Source organism: Hyperolius riggenbachi, chromosome 3 (genome assembly GCF_040937935.1).
Source record: "Hyperolius riggenbachi isolate aHypRig1 chromosome 3, aHypRig1.pri, whole genome shotgun sequence".
NCBI lineage: Eukaryota > Metazoa > Chordata > Amphibia > Anura > Hyperoliidae > Hyperolius > Hyperolius riggenbachi.
The window spans coordinates 192,483,172-192,502,137 of NC_090648.1; the positions used below are offsets into that span (position 1 = coordinate 192,483,172).

Genomic DNA, 18,966 nt, shown 5'->3' on the forward strand with positions numbered 1-18,966 from the left:
TGGCGGAAAAAACAAGATATAGATCAATTCATTGTGATAAGTAGCAATAAAGTTATAGACGAATGAATGGGAGGTGAACGTTGCTCGGATGCATGAGATTTTCGGCACTGCGGTGCTGAACCAGATATTCTAACAGCATACATAAAAAGTATTATAATAGTGTAATTAGTGTACCCCAACTAACACTGCAGATAGTTTCTGGTTCACTCAGTGTGAAGGACAAGGTTGTTTCCGGAAAGAACTGCGTGGAGTGCATTGTATATGTATGATGTGCTGGGGCAATATCTGTCCCATCAGCTGAAGGAGAGTTGCAGTCATTCATCCTATTGTCTGGAATGAGAATATACTGCAGCACATGTGTGAATGATCTCTAAGCAGTGCAGCTAATCATAGGAATACATGCAAATCTACCCAACTCTAGATACCTTTTTAGTTGATTACTTGATGTTTACTTATATTTCAAGACAACTGCAATAAGATTTTTCACACAATACTGTAGATTGTAGTTGTCCTGTCACATAACCAGAATAAATGATGGTCTAATACAGTCAAACTGCCTGAATATATTTTTCTTCTGTACTGTCAAAATCCCTAAGAAAATGTGACAACATCACTGGGTAGTTTGCTTTTAATAACAGAGAGTTGGGAAACACTTGGTATCCTATTTGGAAACATCATTACATTAGAGTCATCGGCTCCAGTGGAGCACAATACTGCCTGAAAAGAGGCTTAAGTCAGCAAAACATTTTGCCACCCAGAACTACTTATCAGAAACCACAATACCAAATTGGTCTGAACGCAACTACTGGTAGCTGTCACAACATGACTATTCAGCTTAAACTGCCTGCTGTTTGATTTGCCTGGAACCCAACAGCACAGAGGATTTTGGTAGAACAGGTATTGCTACTGCCATAATGATCATTTAACATTGTTTATTGTCATTGCTGTATTCTCCTTGATGTACTAATGTATGCATAAGTCACTGTCACATGCACCGTTCTGTATAATATTATATTATCTGTATAACTCTATTTTAATAAAGTATGTATTTACATTGCTGGTGATGGTGATAATAAAACACTTATTTAAAAAAAATTATAGTGATGATATCTGAATATATGATAAATAATTACATGATATATCCACAGAGTTTTTAAATTATAATGAGAAACACTCACTGATACTATATTCTTTTTCTTTTTTTTATTTCAAGGGGCTGCAGAAAAAAGTTCTAAGCATGGAGCAGAAGACAAAACGCAGCATATCATTATGGCAATGAAGGAAAGAATGAAAGTCAGAGAAAAAAACCATCCCGAGGTTTTTGAGATGATTAAAGATGTTTTCCAGGTACCCAAAGAAGAGTTTGTCCACCATACCAAGACAGCCAAGCAAAGCGTTTTGGACGGAACATCCAAGTGGTCAGCCAAAATCAACATCACAGGTCAGAAACTAACTTTTCATATGAATATCTAGATCTGGGTTACTCAGCCTTGGTTTTTAAGAACATTCATCTGGTCAACTCATCCTTTGAATTTTGTTTTCATAAATTTAACACGTACGCCTGACTTAGGTTTCAGTTACACCAACTAAATAGAGCAAATAGCTCTCTTACAAATCCAAAGTTAGAAGAATATTGTAGTTTGCATTCAAAAGTAGGTTCAATATTAGGTCTGCTTCATCCCAACTTTACAAATCAGTTGTTTTTAATAGTGATCATTTGCATCAATGATGATGTGTATCAAGGAGGTATTTCTATGCAAAACAATAAATGCCTGCATTTCTAACATGGGCAAACATTTAGCACTCACTGTGACATTAGGTCTCTCATCCTCACCTTGCACATAGATTTTCCATTGTTAAGGACAAAAATCTAAAGCTGGGTACTCACGTGCACAATGACTGTCACCCCTGAGGCTTGGTACTCCATCCCTTGGGCAGCAGTTCAGGGCAAAGTGCTATACCAAAGCATGTCTAGGCTAGAGTTGAACATTGCATTCTGTTGGTATGGAAGGCGCCGGGGGGTGGGGGGGGGGGGGGGTCATGATTCAGTGCACAACCTCCATTGGACAGGTAGGGGGGTAACAATATGCTTACCCTAAGATAATCATGCATTCCAATTCTTTTGGCAACACATTGGGTTGGCGGCACGTATGTTAGTTTCTTGGCAGAGATGGCCTCAAGCAGCCACGTTGGCTGAGTTTAGTACAGTGTGTGTATAAGGGTGGTACCCCTGAAGTACTTCCATCCTCGGGTACTTCTGAAGGCTTCCCAAACACTCCCCAAGGATGAGCAGGTGAGAGAATGTAATGGGGCACAGCGCAGGAACGATGCACGGAGGAAAGGGAAAACTCTATTATATTCAGAGCTTTTCCTCTTCTTAGGCAAGTATCAAACCTAATGAGAATTTCCTCACTTCAGGTTTGCTTTAAATTCAATTCCTGAGACACTAGTGATACTATCTGTCCCTTCAAACATGCCTGCAAGATATTTAGTAATACCGAGTCTGGTAAATAGGCCTGGTGTTATAGTTTGCAATGATTATTTCACTCACCAATGAAAGAATATTTGTGCAAAGACCATCAGTATTAAGATCAATGTTATCAATTCATTTCTTCAGACATCAAATCAGGCTTTAAAGCCACACACTAATATTGATTACTTTCTGCTATTTCCATCTCAAAAATATTTTTTAGAAAGAAGTTATGAATTAGGAGGATATAATTTATTAGTAAACTTGAAAGAAAAATAATACGCTTTCTGCTAATAAGCATTCATCCGACTGTATTCCTGTATACTGACAAGATGTTAGAACTCAGAGCTTATATAGTTTTGAACATCAGAAGCAGGTACAGAGATTTTTTTTTGCAAATATAAAGAAATGGTATTCAGATGCCTGAATTACAACAGGATATTTGCAAATGTATGACAAATAGATAAGAACCTTTGTTTACTTGTACATCACATACCTCAGATTCAGGCTGACCAGAAAACATTGAAATATTTTTTGCATTTGAAATGTTACCGACTGTTTTCCTTTCTTCACCCAAGAGGCCCTAATCATTTCCCAACTTTACTACTGCAACATTGTACTCTGTGACCTACTAAAAAACAGACCGTTACCTCTTCAATTCCTACTGAACTCTCCACCTCTTCTGCCACTTTCCCTCTCTGCCACTTCCTTCACTATGGCCTAGTGCACACCAGAGTGGTTCGTTTGCGTTTTGCGATCCGCTTGCGGCTGCGGATACGCTTGGGTAATGTATTTCAATGGGCTGGTGCACACCAGAGCGGGAGGCGTTTTGCAGAAACGCATACTCCCGGGCTGCTGCAGATTTTGGATTGCGGAGGCGTTTCTGCCTCAATGTTAAGTATAGGAAAGACACAAACCGCTCTGAAAAACGGCACTTCAGAGCGGTTTGCCAGGCGTTTTTTGTTACAGTAGCTGTTCAGTAACAGCTTTACTGTAACAATACATGAAATCTACTACACCAAAAACGCTTCACAAAACCGCAAAATGCTAAGTGAAATGCTACAGAAAAATAAGAAAAAGCATTTCAAAATTTGATAGCATTTTGTGGATCTGCTAGCGGTTTTTGGTGTGCACCAGGCCTATCTGAAAATTACCAATACAGTTCCTAATCCACCTTGACATTTCATTTCAACTGCACTGACACAAACTGTAAATAAAATTACAGTATACAAACAGGATCAAAAATATAATGTAAAGGTATAAAGCATACATGTTACAAGGTATGAAGCAGTATGGGCAAAACCATGACATATTTGAGTACTGCCATATCCATAAAAGCTTACTATCTAATAGAAGGTGAAACACAAGCTGTCAGCAAACGGTGGTGCCCAAAATGGGAATTAGAAATGAGGAACTTGAGGGGTAGCAAGTGCTGAATATATTATTGAAGATAATTGTACAGAAGAGAGAAGCTGGTCAGAGCTCCTTGGAGTAGATGTGGGATGAGGTAACTAGAGCAGACATGAGAAAAAGTGTCTTACCTAAGTAGAGATTACATTTTAAGTGGTATCTGGTGAGTGGTTCAGTAATATATGTTGAAGCTGCATTATTGGAGTATAGCAAGTTAGCTTTAGAAGCTTGAACTCAATTGTTTATGTAATAGGTACTCAGAGGAGAGAATCGCCAAAAGGAGCGGCATCTGAGTAGCAAAAGGAAAGGTCGATAAATTGTACAGTAGTTTTGGATAGAATAGAGTGGTGCTAGTTGGGGTTGGGCTGCTCAGAAGGCTGTTACACTCATTTGTACAGTATACGATGAGGGTAAGTATTTTTGTTGTGTCCTGTGCAAAGTAAAGTAGAATGTGGGATATTTTTTAAATTGAAGATAATAGGAGGTGGTTAGTGTTTTGTAAGTTTTGATAACGAGAGCAGAATCAGGACTCACTTGAAGGCAGTAAAGCTCTGTTCCCACTTGAGTGAAGAACGGACATTTTTGTCTGTTCTTCGCTCATTGCTAGATGGATAGTGAACGGCTCCTATTTTATAAAAAAGAGCCGTTCACACTTGTGACTTTGTAACGGATCCAAAGTGCAAGAAAATAAGTATAGCCTGCAGCTATACTTATTTTCTTGCACTGTCACTTTACATATAGCCTTTATTCAAAGACACAGCCACATATCCCTTTTTCACTGACTAATACATGGCTGTATGTATATCTGATTTTTGATCTAATTTACACACTTTTGTTGTCCAGCAACATTAGTTGATTTTTTTCACTTTCTTTTTTGCACCCCATTTGTTACTATATTTTTTTCTCATCTATAATAGGTTTTTGTGATTTTTCTGTCGCAATTTATTTTTGTGCACTAGCATGTTTTTTCACATATTTTTGGTTTATGGACAACTATTTCCCTTCCCCCCCCCTTTTTTTTTCTCTCTCTCCCCTCTGCTGGGGCTCCGATTGACTTCATACTTATACCACACTTTTTTTGATGGCTGGGGTTTTTGTTTACAATCAAGGTCAGGGAATTTTATATTAATATTTATGGATTTTAAATGTCAGTGTGTTTACATCAATGAAGGTTTTTTTCTATGTTGCAATCATTATTCAGACTAATTATTCTGAAGCAGATGGGTTCTTTTTTCCTCTTCTTTTGATTTGCAACAGATCCATGGGATCCATTGGGTAAGTGTACTGCAATTCTGTGCAGTTCGCGATAATCCCGTGCAGGTGGATGCATTCCCCCATATAGCCTATGAGAGTAACGCATCTGACCCGAGCTTCAGCTGCATCATTGGAGCAGACATTACACTGTCCACTCCTGCTGATCCAGCACAAGCCAGAACCAAGCCTAAGCGAGAGGTGATGTTATTGGTAGGTTATCATCCTATCAGAAATGGCAACACATACAGAAGACTAAAAACCAGTGGCGTAGCTAAGGAGCTATGTGCCCCAGTGCTAATTTTACATGGGGCCCCCAAGCACTCTATGCATAACAGTTGATACCGCGCTCCAAAACTTACCAAGGACAACAACAGTGTCAGAGGTGCAAGTAGGTGCTGGGAAACAGTTTGTTAATGATTACTACTATTTAAAGCATCTATAGAAGTGATTATTACCAACACAGGGTCAATAGAGAGCTAATATTGTGCTTGGAGGAGGGCCCCTTGGGCATCATCTATGCAAAAAGGTGTTTTCTCATTCCCATTGACTTCATAGAGTGCATTTGTAGGAAAAAATATTTAATCTTTTGGAAAATGGGAATTCTTGTGTCCATAGACTTGAATGCATTTGCAAAAATGACTGTTTCATGCTCATTGACTTCAATGCATTTAGCAAATATATATTGTGTACTAAAATGTGTTTTCGCATGCTCATATATGGCCATTGACAAGTGAAGTATTTGCTGCACTAATATTAGATTCAGATAAAGTAATTAGCCTGTGAGTTGGCACTATACCCTATGTTGACAAAAGTTTGCTTTCTTAAAACAGAAAGTATTTGCGATAATTCAGGTTGGAGTGAGCTCCGAGATGTCCCCCAGTGCATCACTGCTGAAATAATTAATTATTATTATTACTGTATCGATATGTTTCTATTGCTATATTTAGTTCTGCATTATTTATTTAAATAAGTCTAAGTACTGTTCTGAGAATATCTGCAAATAGTTCACGTTTTCTGAAAGACGTTACCATAACAAGTTTGATATTAATATCGTTATTTTTCTATCTCTAGAAAGGTTGTGAATTAACCCTTTTTTTTCCTACAGGATTTAGCTAGAGTTGGAATTAGTGTATTTGCACACTTTATTGCGATTGGTGGCAGCGACCTGGTCTCTATACAAGATCACAGATTGTATCGATTGTACATACAATCGAAATTGGACTGTGTGTGGACTCACCAACCAATCCAAAAGGTTACTTTGCCTGCAGTGCTGACTGCCTTCAGGATTCCCTCAGGGTCTGAGGCTGAATAGTAAACTGTGGCAAAGGGAACAGGAATTGGAGGGTAACTGTGCATATGTCACATTGGTTAACACACATTAATTAATTCTTTAATAAATTAAAAAAAACGCTTTTATCAACCTAAGTTCTTGTGTTTACTGACATTTTTCTTTTCTCTTGTAGTGGTTTGTGCTCAGGGTTTACAAGCCAAAGACAAAACTGGCTCTAGTGATCCATATGTGACTGTACAAATTGGAAAAACTAAGAGAAGAACTAAAACCATATTTGGGAACTTAAATCCAGTCTGGAATGAAGTCTTTCATTTGTAAGTATCCAAGCTCATAATGCAAGCACAGCTTACAAGTTCTCTATCTGCCTACTAATAAGAGAGCATGACAGGCTGTGAGAATCCATTGCAGTGTTAAGCCTATACAAAGTATTTGGCTAGTAATTTATATTGAACAGCAATGTAGTAGAAGTATAGATCTTTGCTTTAATCAATGCTGTTTTTCTGCACAATGTCACCGGATGGCTGATAGAGTAATTCCTGGGCTATGCCTTGATTTAGAACGTGAAAACTCACGTTTATCGGTCATGACGTTTACATCAGCCAAGTTAATTGTATATCTTTCCTTATAGTTTTCTTAACAAGAAAGGCCAGACGACTAATTAGCTTGGAAGAAAAAACAGATACATGAGAGGAAAGTTAGCCAGCCCCCTATGGATGCAATTGATGAAAGCAAATGAATGTCCAATGGCAGATTTATAATTAGAAAGTACTGGCTGTCTATGTTTACTCACAGCCTTTTCCAATAATATAAACATGAATACTCTTCCAAGCTATGCGTTTCTGTTTATGGAAAAGTAAAGGCTCATGTCATGTAATTAAGGCAGGCAAGTACCTCCACATAACACCTCCTGTTAGGCTCTTCAAGCATGCTTCTGTCTCAATTATTAAAAAAAAAAGACAAGAATTGGTAATACATTTTGATGAGAAAAACAATCTTAAAGTTTATGTAGATGATCACAATTATTCTTTTTTCATAAACTAATTTAGGGTTTTGCTTTAAAGTAGGGTATGCGGACAACTTGATAAATTATTTGGACTTCTGCTACTCTTACCTTACACAATATAAGTAACATACAGGGGCATATTCATGGAGGAACGTTTAGGAATGTAGCAATTTCAAGCCACCTACACTACACAGTGTGAATTGTTCAAATAGTGAGTGTTGCTAGTGAAGCGCGCATTGCGCTACCTACTCTACTTGCGTAATGCACATTACACTAGTAAGTACTAGTGCTGCCTGTGCACAGCAATTTTAACATTGCTTTGGGAATATATTATTTACCACTTATGTAGCAGAAGTCTCTGGCCCCTTAAGGATCAGAGACTTTCTGTTACAAAAATGGGGCTCCCTGGCATCACACCACATGGACTCATTGCTATCGCCATTCAGGCCACTTTCCTGTCACTGAAGCCCACTCACTCTGGCATCACTATAATATCAGAGCTCTGTGAGCCAAGGAGGAGCCAATTTCATTGGTCTCTCCTTCTATACTTTTTGACCTTCACACGGAGCACACATCTGGACATCTGCATCACCAAGATCGCCAGGAGTGGGTGAGCAATATGGTTTTCTAATTACCTTTCCACTAAATGCAAGGATTAAGTTGCAATAAGGGAGTGCTGCACATTTTTTCCTGACCTTTTGTTAAGTTCATTTGCCCCTGGCCCTGTGAGTCAATTTGATTGGCTCACAGTGATCACAGGGTCAGGAGCCATTTAAATCATCTCCTGACCAGCTCACCAAGCTCTGCTGTCATAGCGATGGGAGCGTTCAGTGCAATAATTGAAATCTACACCCTGGCAGGGATAACCGGTCCCAAACAATGCGTAAATTTCAATAAGCAACATCCAGAAGCAGTTAATTCCAAAACATTACAAAGTATAAATACATTTTTTTATCCCGAATTAATGATCATTTAACCTTGGCCAGCTTTTTAGATACAGATTTAGGGGAAAGTCTTCCTTGTGATAGTACACAGGAGACTGCTGTTATGATCGCTTCTGCAGCGTTTACTGCTGACTGCAGTGGTATTGCAAACCAAGCAGTTCTAATGTCATTACATGCATTTGCTTGCATAGTTTGGTTTGCACTTAAACTAGTTGCTGATTCCATTTGCAGTCGCTCTGAAGTTAATGACAGTTTAATATGCTTTTGTGTAAACAAACATTGTCTGCTGCAGTGGAGGGGCGGTCCCTTTCCTGCAGGCTGCATATCATTGTCTGCCTTTTCCTGCTATCAGCCTGTGATTAATTACCATTCACTTGTGTGGGAATCTGCAGGTCTGCTCCCATTGGATGACCTCAGTATAAAGAACTGCTTCCTGCAATGCCTCATGGGCTATCATAGTCTCAGATTCTATCTGTTACTCTGCTCGTGCCCCACCTCGTTCCTGGTCCGTGTGGACTGCGCTGACTCCTGCGAAGGGGTCAGCGAGTCCTCCTAGTTCTGCTCTTGTTCTAGAAGTTGTTACTTGCTTGTCTTGTGTCATATATTGGTTCATCGCCAATATATACGCATACTTGCGCATTTTGTTATTTTTCTTGAATTCGTGTTACGTTGATACATCAGTTGTCGCTGATATATACGTACACGAACTGTTTATATCCTGTGTTCCGTTAGTCAGCGTTCCAGCACGCTGAGCTAGTTATCCTGTTCCTGGTCCTGTTTGTGGATTGCGTTCATCTCTGCGAAGAGATAGCGAATCCTTCTGAATCCTGTTCCCTGTATTACTCCAGTCTTAGTCAGAGTTCCTGCTTATGTCATATATCGGTTCATTGCCGATATATACATATGTTAGTCAGACGTTACGAATAGTTTCATTGATAGCTGTATTTGTAATACGCTAGGAAATCATACTTATTGTATATTTATCTGTGTTACGTTCATCTATCTTGATCCTGCTATTTTCTGACTATTCTGTCCTGTCTTTGTGAGGCACGCCATCGCCGCAACGCATTGGCTGCCTCATTCCAGTCTGTCTGGTTTTGGACGCTTGCTGTCGCTAAGTAGCCGCTAGCTAGCAAGCGTTCATTCTGTCTACTTGTTCTGATCTCCTCAGTCCTGGTTTATGCGCTCAGCGCTACATTGCGCTGAGACGTTATTACGAAAGTGTTGTTTGTGGCTGCTCGGATCTGCACCGGCTCTGTGCACCACAATCTCCTATTGGAGTCAGTCCTCTCCTCCACTAAACTGGGGATATCCTGATCCCTTGTGCTGGTGTGTGTACCTCCTTCACGTCAGCTTATGTGTTGTATGCTGACTGTGGAGATTACACCTCCAAGCGTGACAACTGCATTATCCTCTCTTCTCAACTGACTTCTGCTGGTGGTGTGTGAATTCTCTCCCTCATCTTCTTTGCCAGTCCACCCCGTGGGTATTGCTGGGTGGTTCAAGGGATATAAAGACGGCTATTCACAACTGGATTGTGTAAATGCAGTTAAAGGGTTTTTTCCACCAAGTTTTGCTCTGAACATGTCTGGAAAGTATTGTTAAAGTTAGACAGCATAATATGGGAGTTGTTCAGAACAGTTTTTAAAGCAAACATAATGAAAAGAATATACTACTTGTAATAGGTTACTGAATTTGAGCATGGCCACACTGAATTGTGTGGTATCCTGTTTCTGTAACTGGAGTTATCTTTAAAGTCCAACTCCTGAAGAACAGAATATAATGTGGAAATGGGTTAAATCCCTAACAGGGTCCAAGAAAGCTGCAAGTGGAATCAGCAAAGCAGCCAAGCTCAGAACCCCAAATAGTCCTCCCTGATGACCCAGAGCCACTATAGGGGTAAATCCTCAGAAATAAAGATACTTGTGTCTCTGCCTCCTGGACCAAGATAGTAATACTGCTTTACTTTATTGAGAGAATACAATAGGTTCAGCACACAATGTATCAGTTTCAGGATACTTGACAAAGTATCTGTGACTGAAATATTGTGTGGTTTACTTATGGTATTCTAAAAAAGGTTTCCAGTTTGCATCCAGGAGGCAGAGTCACTAATGTTCCTGGGACCTCTAGCATTAATATTCATGCCATAGAAATTTCTGGGGCAAAAGTGAGGGAAGATATCCTATATAGGTGCACAAATAGTAAAAAAACAAACAAAAAAAGTCCTAGTTAACCACTCTATCTAAAGCTATTTCTATGACATTAAGCTTTAACTTATGGCTACATAGTTTAAAATGCTCAAGGTTCTTTGTGAGACATGTTCTGGTTCACAGTGTCAAACATGTTTCATGTATCTCCTGGTAAATCATACTTGTGACCATGTTCAGAATCTCGTAAGTCGAAAAAGACCTTTAACTGGAGGAATGGAAAATAATATGGTTCACAAAAGTGCATCTGATTTACTCAGAGGAACTGGAAGAGACCATAAGATGGTAGCCGATATCACAATTTGTATGATAACCCATTGCACTGTAAGGTCAGATTGATAAAGCATGATAAGTATGCAAGGCTGGCAATCTTACTGAAGCTGTCACAGTGGAAAGCCACTTGCTAAAAGCAAACAGAGCTTTTAAAGGAAACAGCTCTGGGCTAGTGTTATAGAAGAATTAATTAGCACAAAGACTGCATTCCATTTTAAAAGAAAAAACACAAAATGATGAAAGCGTTGAACCTCAAGATAAAAATAGCACGCCACAGTGAAGAAATGTTGGTGAAGAAGCCATCTAAAAACATTGAAATTTCCAACAGCAAACATTGGAGTACTCTGGTTATTTTCTAATGCAATCACAGGGGCTGACTATTGATGCATACTACAAAAAGAGGTCACTATAGGTATAGAAGTTAATGTAGGGAGCATATATATCCATTCAAAAAAAAAACCATATATATATATATACATATATATATACATATATATATATATACATATATATATATATATATATATATATATATATATATATATATATATATATATATATATATATATATATACATACATACATATATATACATATATATATATATATATATATATATATATATATATATATATATATATATATATATATATATATATATATATATATATATATATATATATATTGTGAAACCGGTCCTTCGAGGGCCGAGGTCCTCACACATTCTTGACACAGCTCAAATTAATTGATGGTTCTGACGTTTTTTATTAAAAATAAGTCATTGAAAACAAAGCAAATTCTCCTTAGTGAAGTGTATAACCATCACATAATGTAGGTGAGCACAATTGAATTTTGTAATGGTGTTGAGACAACATTTGTTACACTGCTCAAGAAGCCAGTTTACATTTCTAGATCCACAGTCCTAAAGTATCCTAAAGGATCCACGTATCCACTAGAAGGAATAATGCTGGTGCACAGCATTTTTCCTCCTTGAACAATTGCTTTTTCTACAGGGCATGCTCAGTCAGGATGCATTTGTTCATGGCTTGCAGCATGGCCAGAAGAAACTTATTTGATTGGGGCGATTCAAATAATTCTAAATTAAACCTTTGCTTGAATAGTGGGCTGTAAGAGGATATGGGAAGTCTCTGGGCCATCCAGAGACTTCTCACTTCTGAGGTAAGTATCTAATTTTTTATTTAAGTGAAAACATAAATCACAACCTTTTTAGGGCTAACCATGTTTGTGACGGTGTTCCTGAGGAAGTAACACTGACTGACGTCACAAAGCACAGGGAAGGGCAATAGTGGTTGTCATTAAATGATGGCATATAAAACAAAAACCAACACCCAGTAGAGATAACCTTAGTGGGTGCTTGTGAATTAAATATTAATTGAAAGAATGTTTATAAAGCTTATAAAAAATAGTAATATCTATTGTGCAGCAGTGCGGACAGGCTTCGCTATTTGAACATTACTTGCTGAAGTGGTGTCCTTAAGGCGCTTAGTTTATTATTTTAATTATGCAAGCTGTTTCTTATCAGAGGAAGTGGATGATTAAAGTCAGCCATACCTGTCTGACAGTGATGTTATCCCGGAACACTTTGGTGATATCCCAGCTTACTATCCATGGCCTCTATTATAGTTTTATGGGTAATGCAGTGACAACTGTACTGTAATGGATAGAAACTGGCTAATGGACAGAAAACAAAGAGTTGTGGTCAATGGATCGTACTCAAAATGGGAGACTGTTAGCAGTGGGGTCCCACAGGGGTCTGTTCTGGGTCCAGTGCTCTTCAATTTATTTATTAATGACCTAGTAGATGCAGTAGTGAGCAATGTTGCTATTTTTGCAGATGATACAAAATTGTGCAGAATCATCAACTCTCAGGAAGATAGTGTCATATTGCAACAGGATCTGGATAGGATGGCTATATGGGCACATACATGGCAGATGAAATTCAATGTTGACAAATGTAAAGTCATGCATTTTGGACGTACTAATGGTCTAGCACCATACAAAATAAATGGGATACAGTTGGGGACATCAAATTTGGAGAAGGACTTAGGAGTTCTCATTGACAACAAGTTAAATAATCATACTCAATGCCAAGCAGCTGCAGCTACAGCTAACAAAATTTTGGGATGCATTAAAAGGGAAATAAAAACTCGAGATGCTAGCATAATAATGCACCTGTTTAAAGGGGCACTATGGCGAAAAATTGTAAAATTTAAAATGTGTGCAAACATACACAAATAAGAAGTATGTTTTTCCAGAGTAAAATAAGCCATAAATTAATTTTCTCCTATGTTGCTGTCACTTACAGTAGGTAGTATAAATCTGACATAAGTGACGGGTTTTGGACTAGTCCATCTCTTCATAGGGGATTCTCAGCAAGGCTTTTATTCTTTATAAATATATTCCCTAAAAAGGATTTAATCAATTATGCTGGCCAGCTTTCCCTGCTCGCTACACAGTATTTGGCAGTTGGACAGAGCAACTGCCATTCACTAAGTGCCTCTGAAAATAAATAAATCCCTGAAAATCCCCTATGAAGAGATCTGCTAGTCCAAAACATGTCACTTCTGTCAGATTTCTACTGCTTACTGTAAATTCCAGCAGCATAGCAGATAAGTAATTTATGGCTCATTTTACTCTGGAAAAAAACCTACTTCTTATTTGGATAGGTTTGCACATATTTCAGATTTTACAATTTTTCGTCATAGTGTCCCTTTAACTCTCTAGTAAGGCCACATCTGGAATATGGAATTCAGTTCTGGGCACCACATTACAAAAAAGATATTGCAGTTTTAGAGCAGGTGCAGAGACGAGCAACAAAATTGATACGTGGGATGGAAGGTCTCACTTATCAAGAAAGGTTAGATAAACTGGGTTTATTTAGTCTAGAGAAAAGACGCCTTAGAGGGGATCTAATTAACATGTATAAATACATCAGAGGGCAATATAATAGCTTGGCGGATGAGCTTTTTGTCCCTAGGCCTTCTCAAAGGACTAGAGGACATGATCTGCGCATGGAGGAAAAACGTTTTAGCCATTTATTATAGGAAAGGGTTCTTTACAGTAAGAGTGATTAAGATGTGGAATGCATTGCCACAGGAAGTCATTATGGCAAACTCTATACCTGCATTTAAAGGGGGCTTAGATGCTTTCCTTGCGTTGAAAGACATCCATGGCTACAATTACTAGGTAATGCCTAATGATGTTGATCCAGGGATTTTATCTGATTGCCATCTGGGGTCGGAAAGGAATTTTTCCCTTTAGGGGCTAATTGGACCGTACCTTGTGGGGTTTTTTTTCGCCTTCCTCTGGATCGGCGGGGATGTGTGAGGGAGCAGGCTGGAGTTGTGCTTTATACTGGTTGGGCTCGATGGACGTGTGTCTTTTTTCGGCCAAAATAGCTATGTAAGTCGTCCCTTAGGTTTATTGTGTGTGCCTGTGTGTATATATATATATATATATATATATATATATATATATATATATATATATATATATATATATATATATATATATATATATGCAATTTAGTCTTTATGAATCAGGTTAGTTTGGTGATGGATCCGATCTGTGTGTTTTCAACATTTCAGCATAAGTGTAGTTTCTGATGGTGACCTGAACTTATAGTCGTTTATGGGCCTTCCCCTGCATGCATTTGAAGGTTTTAAGTTAGTTGCTTGTCCCTACAACACCCAGTATGAGGAAATAGAGGAGTACATACATTTTCAGCATCAAATCTATTGAAAATCAATTATCTCACACTGCAGCATTGTACTGCTCTATGCAGTGCAACGCTCTTGGCTGTTGATCTACTCTAACCCCACATCCGATTAATAGAGATTTTCCTAATTTGCCAGAAATGTATGCCAAACATGTCCAAACAATTGTTATTCTGATCAGCTTCAGCCAAAAACTCATGTTATACTCCTGGCCTATAAAGTTGTTAGCGGCTGCCCTAACTGAGGGCCAGTTCACAGTGCTTAGTTGCATTGCAGAATAATTCTCCATGTCAATTCACTGCCCATAAAATTCTGTGGGGCTGTTCATAGTACTGCATTATAACTGATCACATAATCTAACTCGCTGCATGCAGACTTTGTATTAAAGTCTATGTCCAGTCTCCACTGCAGTTCACACTCATTATAACACATTATAATGCATGGTTTCTGCAACTGCCCACTGTGAACCCAGCCTGGGTGTCATCTAGCATAGCTTTAATCTATTATGTACTAAGTAGAAGTAAGTGCATTTAGGCTATTTTGTTTCACCTCTATATTCACAAAATTGGGTCAAATTGCCTTTTGCAACACTTTTCACTAATCACTTTGAAGAAGTGGATATCTACCTTGCTTATTTTGCTTTAGTATAGATGATACATAGGCCCATATGCAATTCACTTTTTCACCTGAGTTTTCTCCTAGGAGATAATTTTTCATCTTCAATTTATAATAACTTTCCAGCACTTTTCAACTAAAAAATGTACCAAAAAGTTTGTGAAAAGGTGCTATCAACATCATTTTGAGTATTCTCTTGCTTTCTGTTGGCTTAAAAGGCATTTTATTGACAAGTTTAAAAATATCACTGTGAGAAAACGCGGAAAAGCCGCCGCATATGCCAAGAACGAGGCGGCTGATTCCGCGTCCAAAGCGGCGGTTTGCACGCATGGACACGCGTCTGGTAGTATGGTGGAATGCGGAAAAGCCGCTGCATGTCCTGACAGCAAAGCGGCTGCTTGCATGCGGCGGCGTGTGCTTGGTGTGGCTGGGTCTGTTAGTGCACCTAGACAGATGGAGAGCTATGCACGCGCGGGCCTGAATGCAGGACCTTTATACCAGCAGGGGAAGTGTCAGCTGATCAGGAAGGTCAGCTGACTCCTGTAGGACTCATGATTGGCTGAATGGTTCGGGCGGGGCAGCAGAGTCCAGCAACTATATATTCTGCTGCTTGTCAGTTGCTGGTTGTCTGCCATTGCTAACACTTGCGTGAAGGCACTCAGACCTTAGCTAGACCCGACAGTGTGCCAGAACCAGCTGGAGCTGGGAATCCACACTGAGTCAGATTCTTGATAGCTTAACCAGTTCACCCCCAAGGGTTTTTATCCTAACGGACCAGAGCAATTTTCAGTTGTCAGCGCTCCTCCCTTTTATTCCCTAATAACTTTATTACTACTTATCACAAGAAAATGATCTATACCTCGTTTTTTTCGCCACCAATTAGGCTTTCTGTGGATAGTACATTTTGCTAAGAATTTTTTTATTCTAAATGCATTTTAATGAGAAAAACAGAAAAAAAAAGAAAAAAAATCATTATTTCTCAGTGTTCAGCCTTTATAGTTTTAAAATTAAACATTCTCCTGTGGATAAAACAAACACGTTTTATTTGCCCAGTGGTCCCGATAATTAAACCGTTTAGATTATGTCCCTACCACAATGTATGGCGACAGTATATTATTTTGAAATATAAGTGGTTATTTTTCTGTTTGTTCTGGCCATAATTACAAGCCCCTATGTAATAAATTAAAATTAATTTTCCCCCATAAAATATAGAATAAAAAAAGCTGAGTCCCTAAGGTAACTATTTATTTATTTTTTTTAAGCTGATTTTTTTTTTTACAAGTGTTTTTTTTGGGGGGGAGGGTTGGAAGTGTAATTTTATTAATGATGTGTATATACTTGAAAATGTATGTATTTTGTAAGTGTAATATACTTTTTGGCCACAAGATGGCGCTGGTGAACACTCATAGGACGTGTTCACTTTTTTTTTTTTTTTTTTACACACTTTATTAAACTGTTACATTTCCTGTTTATGTGAATGGACGTAGCCGCTGTTCGCGGTCACGTCCATTCACTCCAGGCACTGCGATTGGGTAGAGGACTGTTCAGTCCTCTTCCCCAATCGCCCAGCACGGGATCCCGACGGTAATGGCGGCGGTAGCGGCGGACACACGGCGGTAGCAGCGGCGGGAATGCGCGACGTATTAAAACGTCATGTTGCTGTTAATAGCGGTAAGCATGACGTTTTAATACGTTAGGATGGCGGTAAATGGTTAAAGTACTAATTGTATGGTATTAGTTGTTAGACCAGTTCCAGGGTGTTGAGATCAAGGCCCTCACACCCCAGACTAGGAATTCTGTGTATCCTCTGTGTATTCTCTAGACTAGTTCCAGGGTGTTGTGAATACGGACCTCACACCCAAGACTAGGGAACTGTATTATCTTTTATGTTATGCTCCAGACTAGTTCCAGGGTGTTGTGAATACGGACCTCACACCCAAGACTAGGGAACTGTATTATCTTTTATGTTATGCTCCAGACTAGTTCCAGGGTGTTGTGAATACGGACCTCACACCCAAGACTAGGGAACTGTATTATCATTTATGTTATACTCCAGACTAGTTCCAGGGTGTTGTGAATACGGACCTCACACCCAGACTAGGTTGTGTTATTACTGTGTTATGTTAGCCCAGTTCAGGGCAAAGCCTTACATATTAGCAGCAGGGCTTCCTGCGCCCCAGCCTTGGTCCCTCGCTCAGGGGTCCACAGGCTACAGGAATCTCACCCACCACTCAGGGGTGAATTCCTCGGGAGTATAGGCCACCAGCTCCTCTGGTGGTCTTTACTCAGAGTTGTTACTGTTGCACCAAACACTTACACTCTCCCTGGTGTCTAGAGGTTAGACATATCTGATTATTGACGATTCCGCAGATCCTCAATAGTCAGGTATATCTGTATTTTTGGGGATACTGCGGATCGCCAAGGATCAGATTCTCTCTCTGGTTGCTGACACCGATCGTTACAATCACCTAGGAGAAAACTCAGGAGAAAATATTAATAGCATATGGGCCATAGTGTTGTCAGGAAGTGAAGAGAACTGGTATGAAGATATAAATTGCACAGAGCCTGCCACGGTGCAGACAGATCTCCTGCAATAACATCACTAGAGAGGAGAAAACAAACTGTACAAAAAGCCAGGAAAAGCTCCCAGATGGCTATATGTACGGTACCGATGGCGGAGGTTCTCTTGTGTGTGTGTTAATAGAGGCAGGTCTGAGCAAGTGGGAAATCTAGATCTAAACTCTTTCATAATTCTGAAGCAATCAAGGACACTGTAAGCAGGCGGCTAGTTGCCACTCCCCACCACATCCATATGTAGCAGAGGTGATGATGAGATCTCAGATGCTGTGGTTTGTTTCCAGACTGCATAATCTAACAGGTACAGGCTAGAAAAGCATTTAGAGTAAAGCCGAAATAACAGTGTACATTCAAAGTAGTGTTAGCGTCTTGCCCCACGGGTGTTTCACAATGTTCTTCAGAAATTACTTGTTTGTAGATTTTTGTTTAGTTTAGGTAAAATAGTCAATAGCATAAATAGTAAATAAAAACAAACAAACCGCAAGTAAACTTACAAAAATTGAAGCAAATATGAATTCGCAGAAATACTTTTTTGTTTGTACACAAGTGAAATTCCATAGAAAAGGTTGTCGGAGAGCAGAAAGCAATGACTACAATTACACTGTAACCTAGAGGCTCAGGGGGCTCTGCTTTGACCCCATTATGTTATGAAATCCAGAATTGCTCGGACCTTTCATTCTCTTGGTTATTATCACATCCACCTGACCTGCTTACGTGTTTCTTTCTAAATTGTTCTTCCAATTTCAGTGTTCAGCAGTGATGTAACCACATTTACAAAGAAACAAAAGATCTCAAAGTTATGTCTACAGTACAGACTAGTGCTTCCACATCATACAGTGTTGCAGTGAACTTTAGTGATGCTACTGATATTAAAGTGGTCTGAAACTCAGCATTTCTTCTTTGCTCTAAAAGATTATTTACGGCCTTAAACTTACTATAAAAAAAAGGCAACAGAACCACATTCACACAGTTAAACTCAGCACTTTGTTCAGAAGTGGAAAGCTCCTTCTACTTGTGTTTGTTTACATTCCTCTCTAGCTACAATTAAGCTGGCCATACACTGGCCTGATTTACCGCCGTTTCGACAGCAGATTCGATCACTGGGATCGAATCTGCTGCCAATCGTTCGCGCTACACGCCGAATTTCGATTCATTTCGTCCGATCCCGTCGATCGCGCCATATGG

At 39.1% G+C, this 18,966-nt stretch overlaps 1 protein-coding gene across 1 annotated transcript in view; it reads left to right on the top strand.

Moving 5' to 3' along the window:
- UNC13C (unc-13 homolog C) overlaps positions 1-18,966 on the top strand; it is a 784,159-nt gene that overhangs the window by 337,313 nt on the left and 427,880 nt on the right. Inside the window, exons 10-11 of the mRNA XM_068275480.1 lie at positions 1,214-1,441; positions 6,598-6,739. Of these exons, the coding sequence (XP_068131581.1) occupies positions 1,214-1,441; positions 6,598-6,739 (370 nt within the window). The remainder of the gene's footprint in view (positions 1-1,213; positions 1,442-6,597; positions 6,740-18,966) is intronic.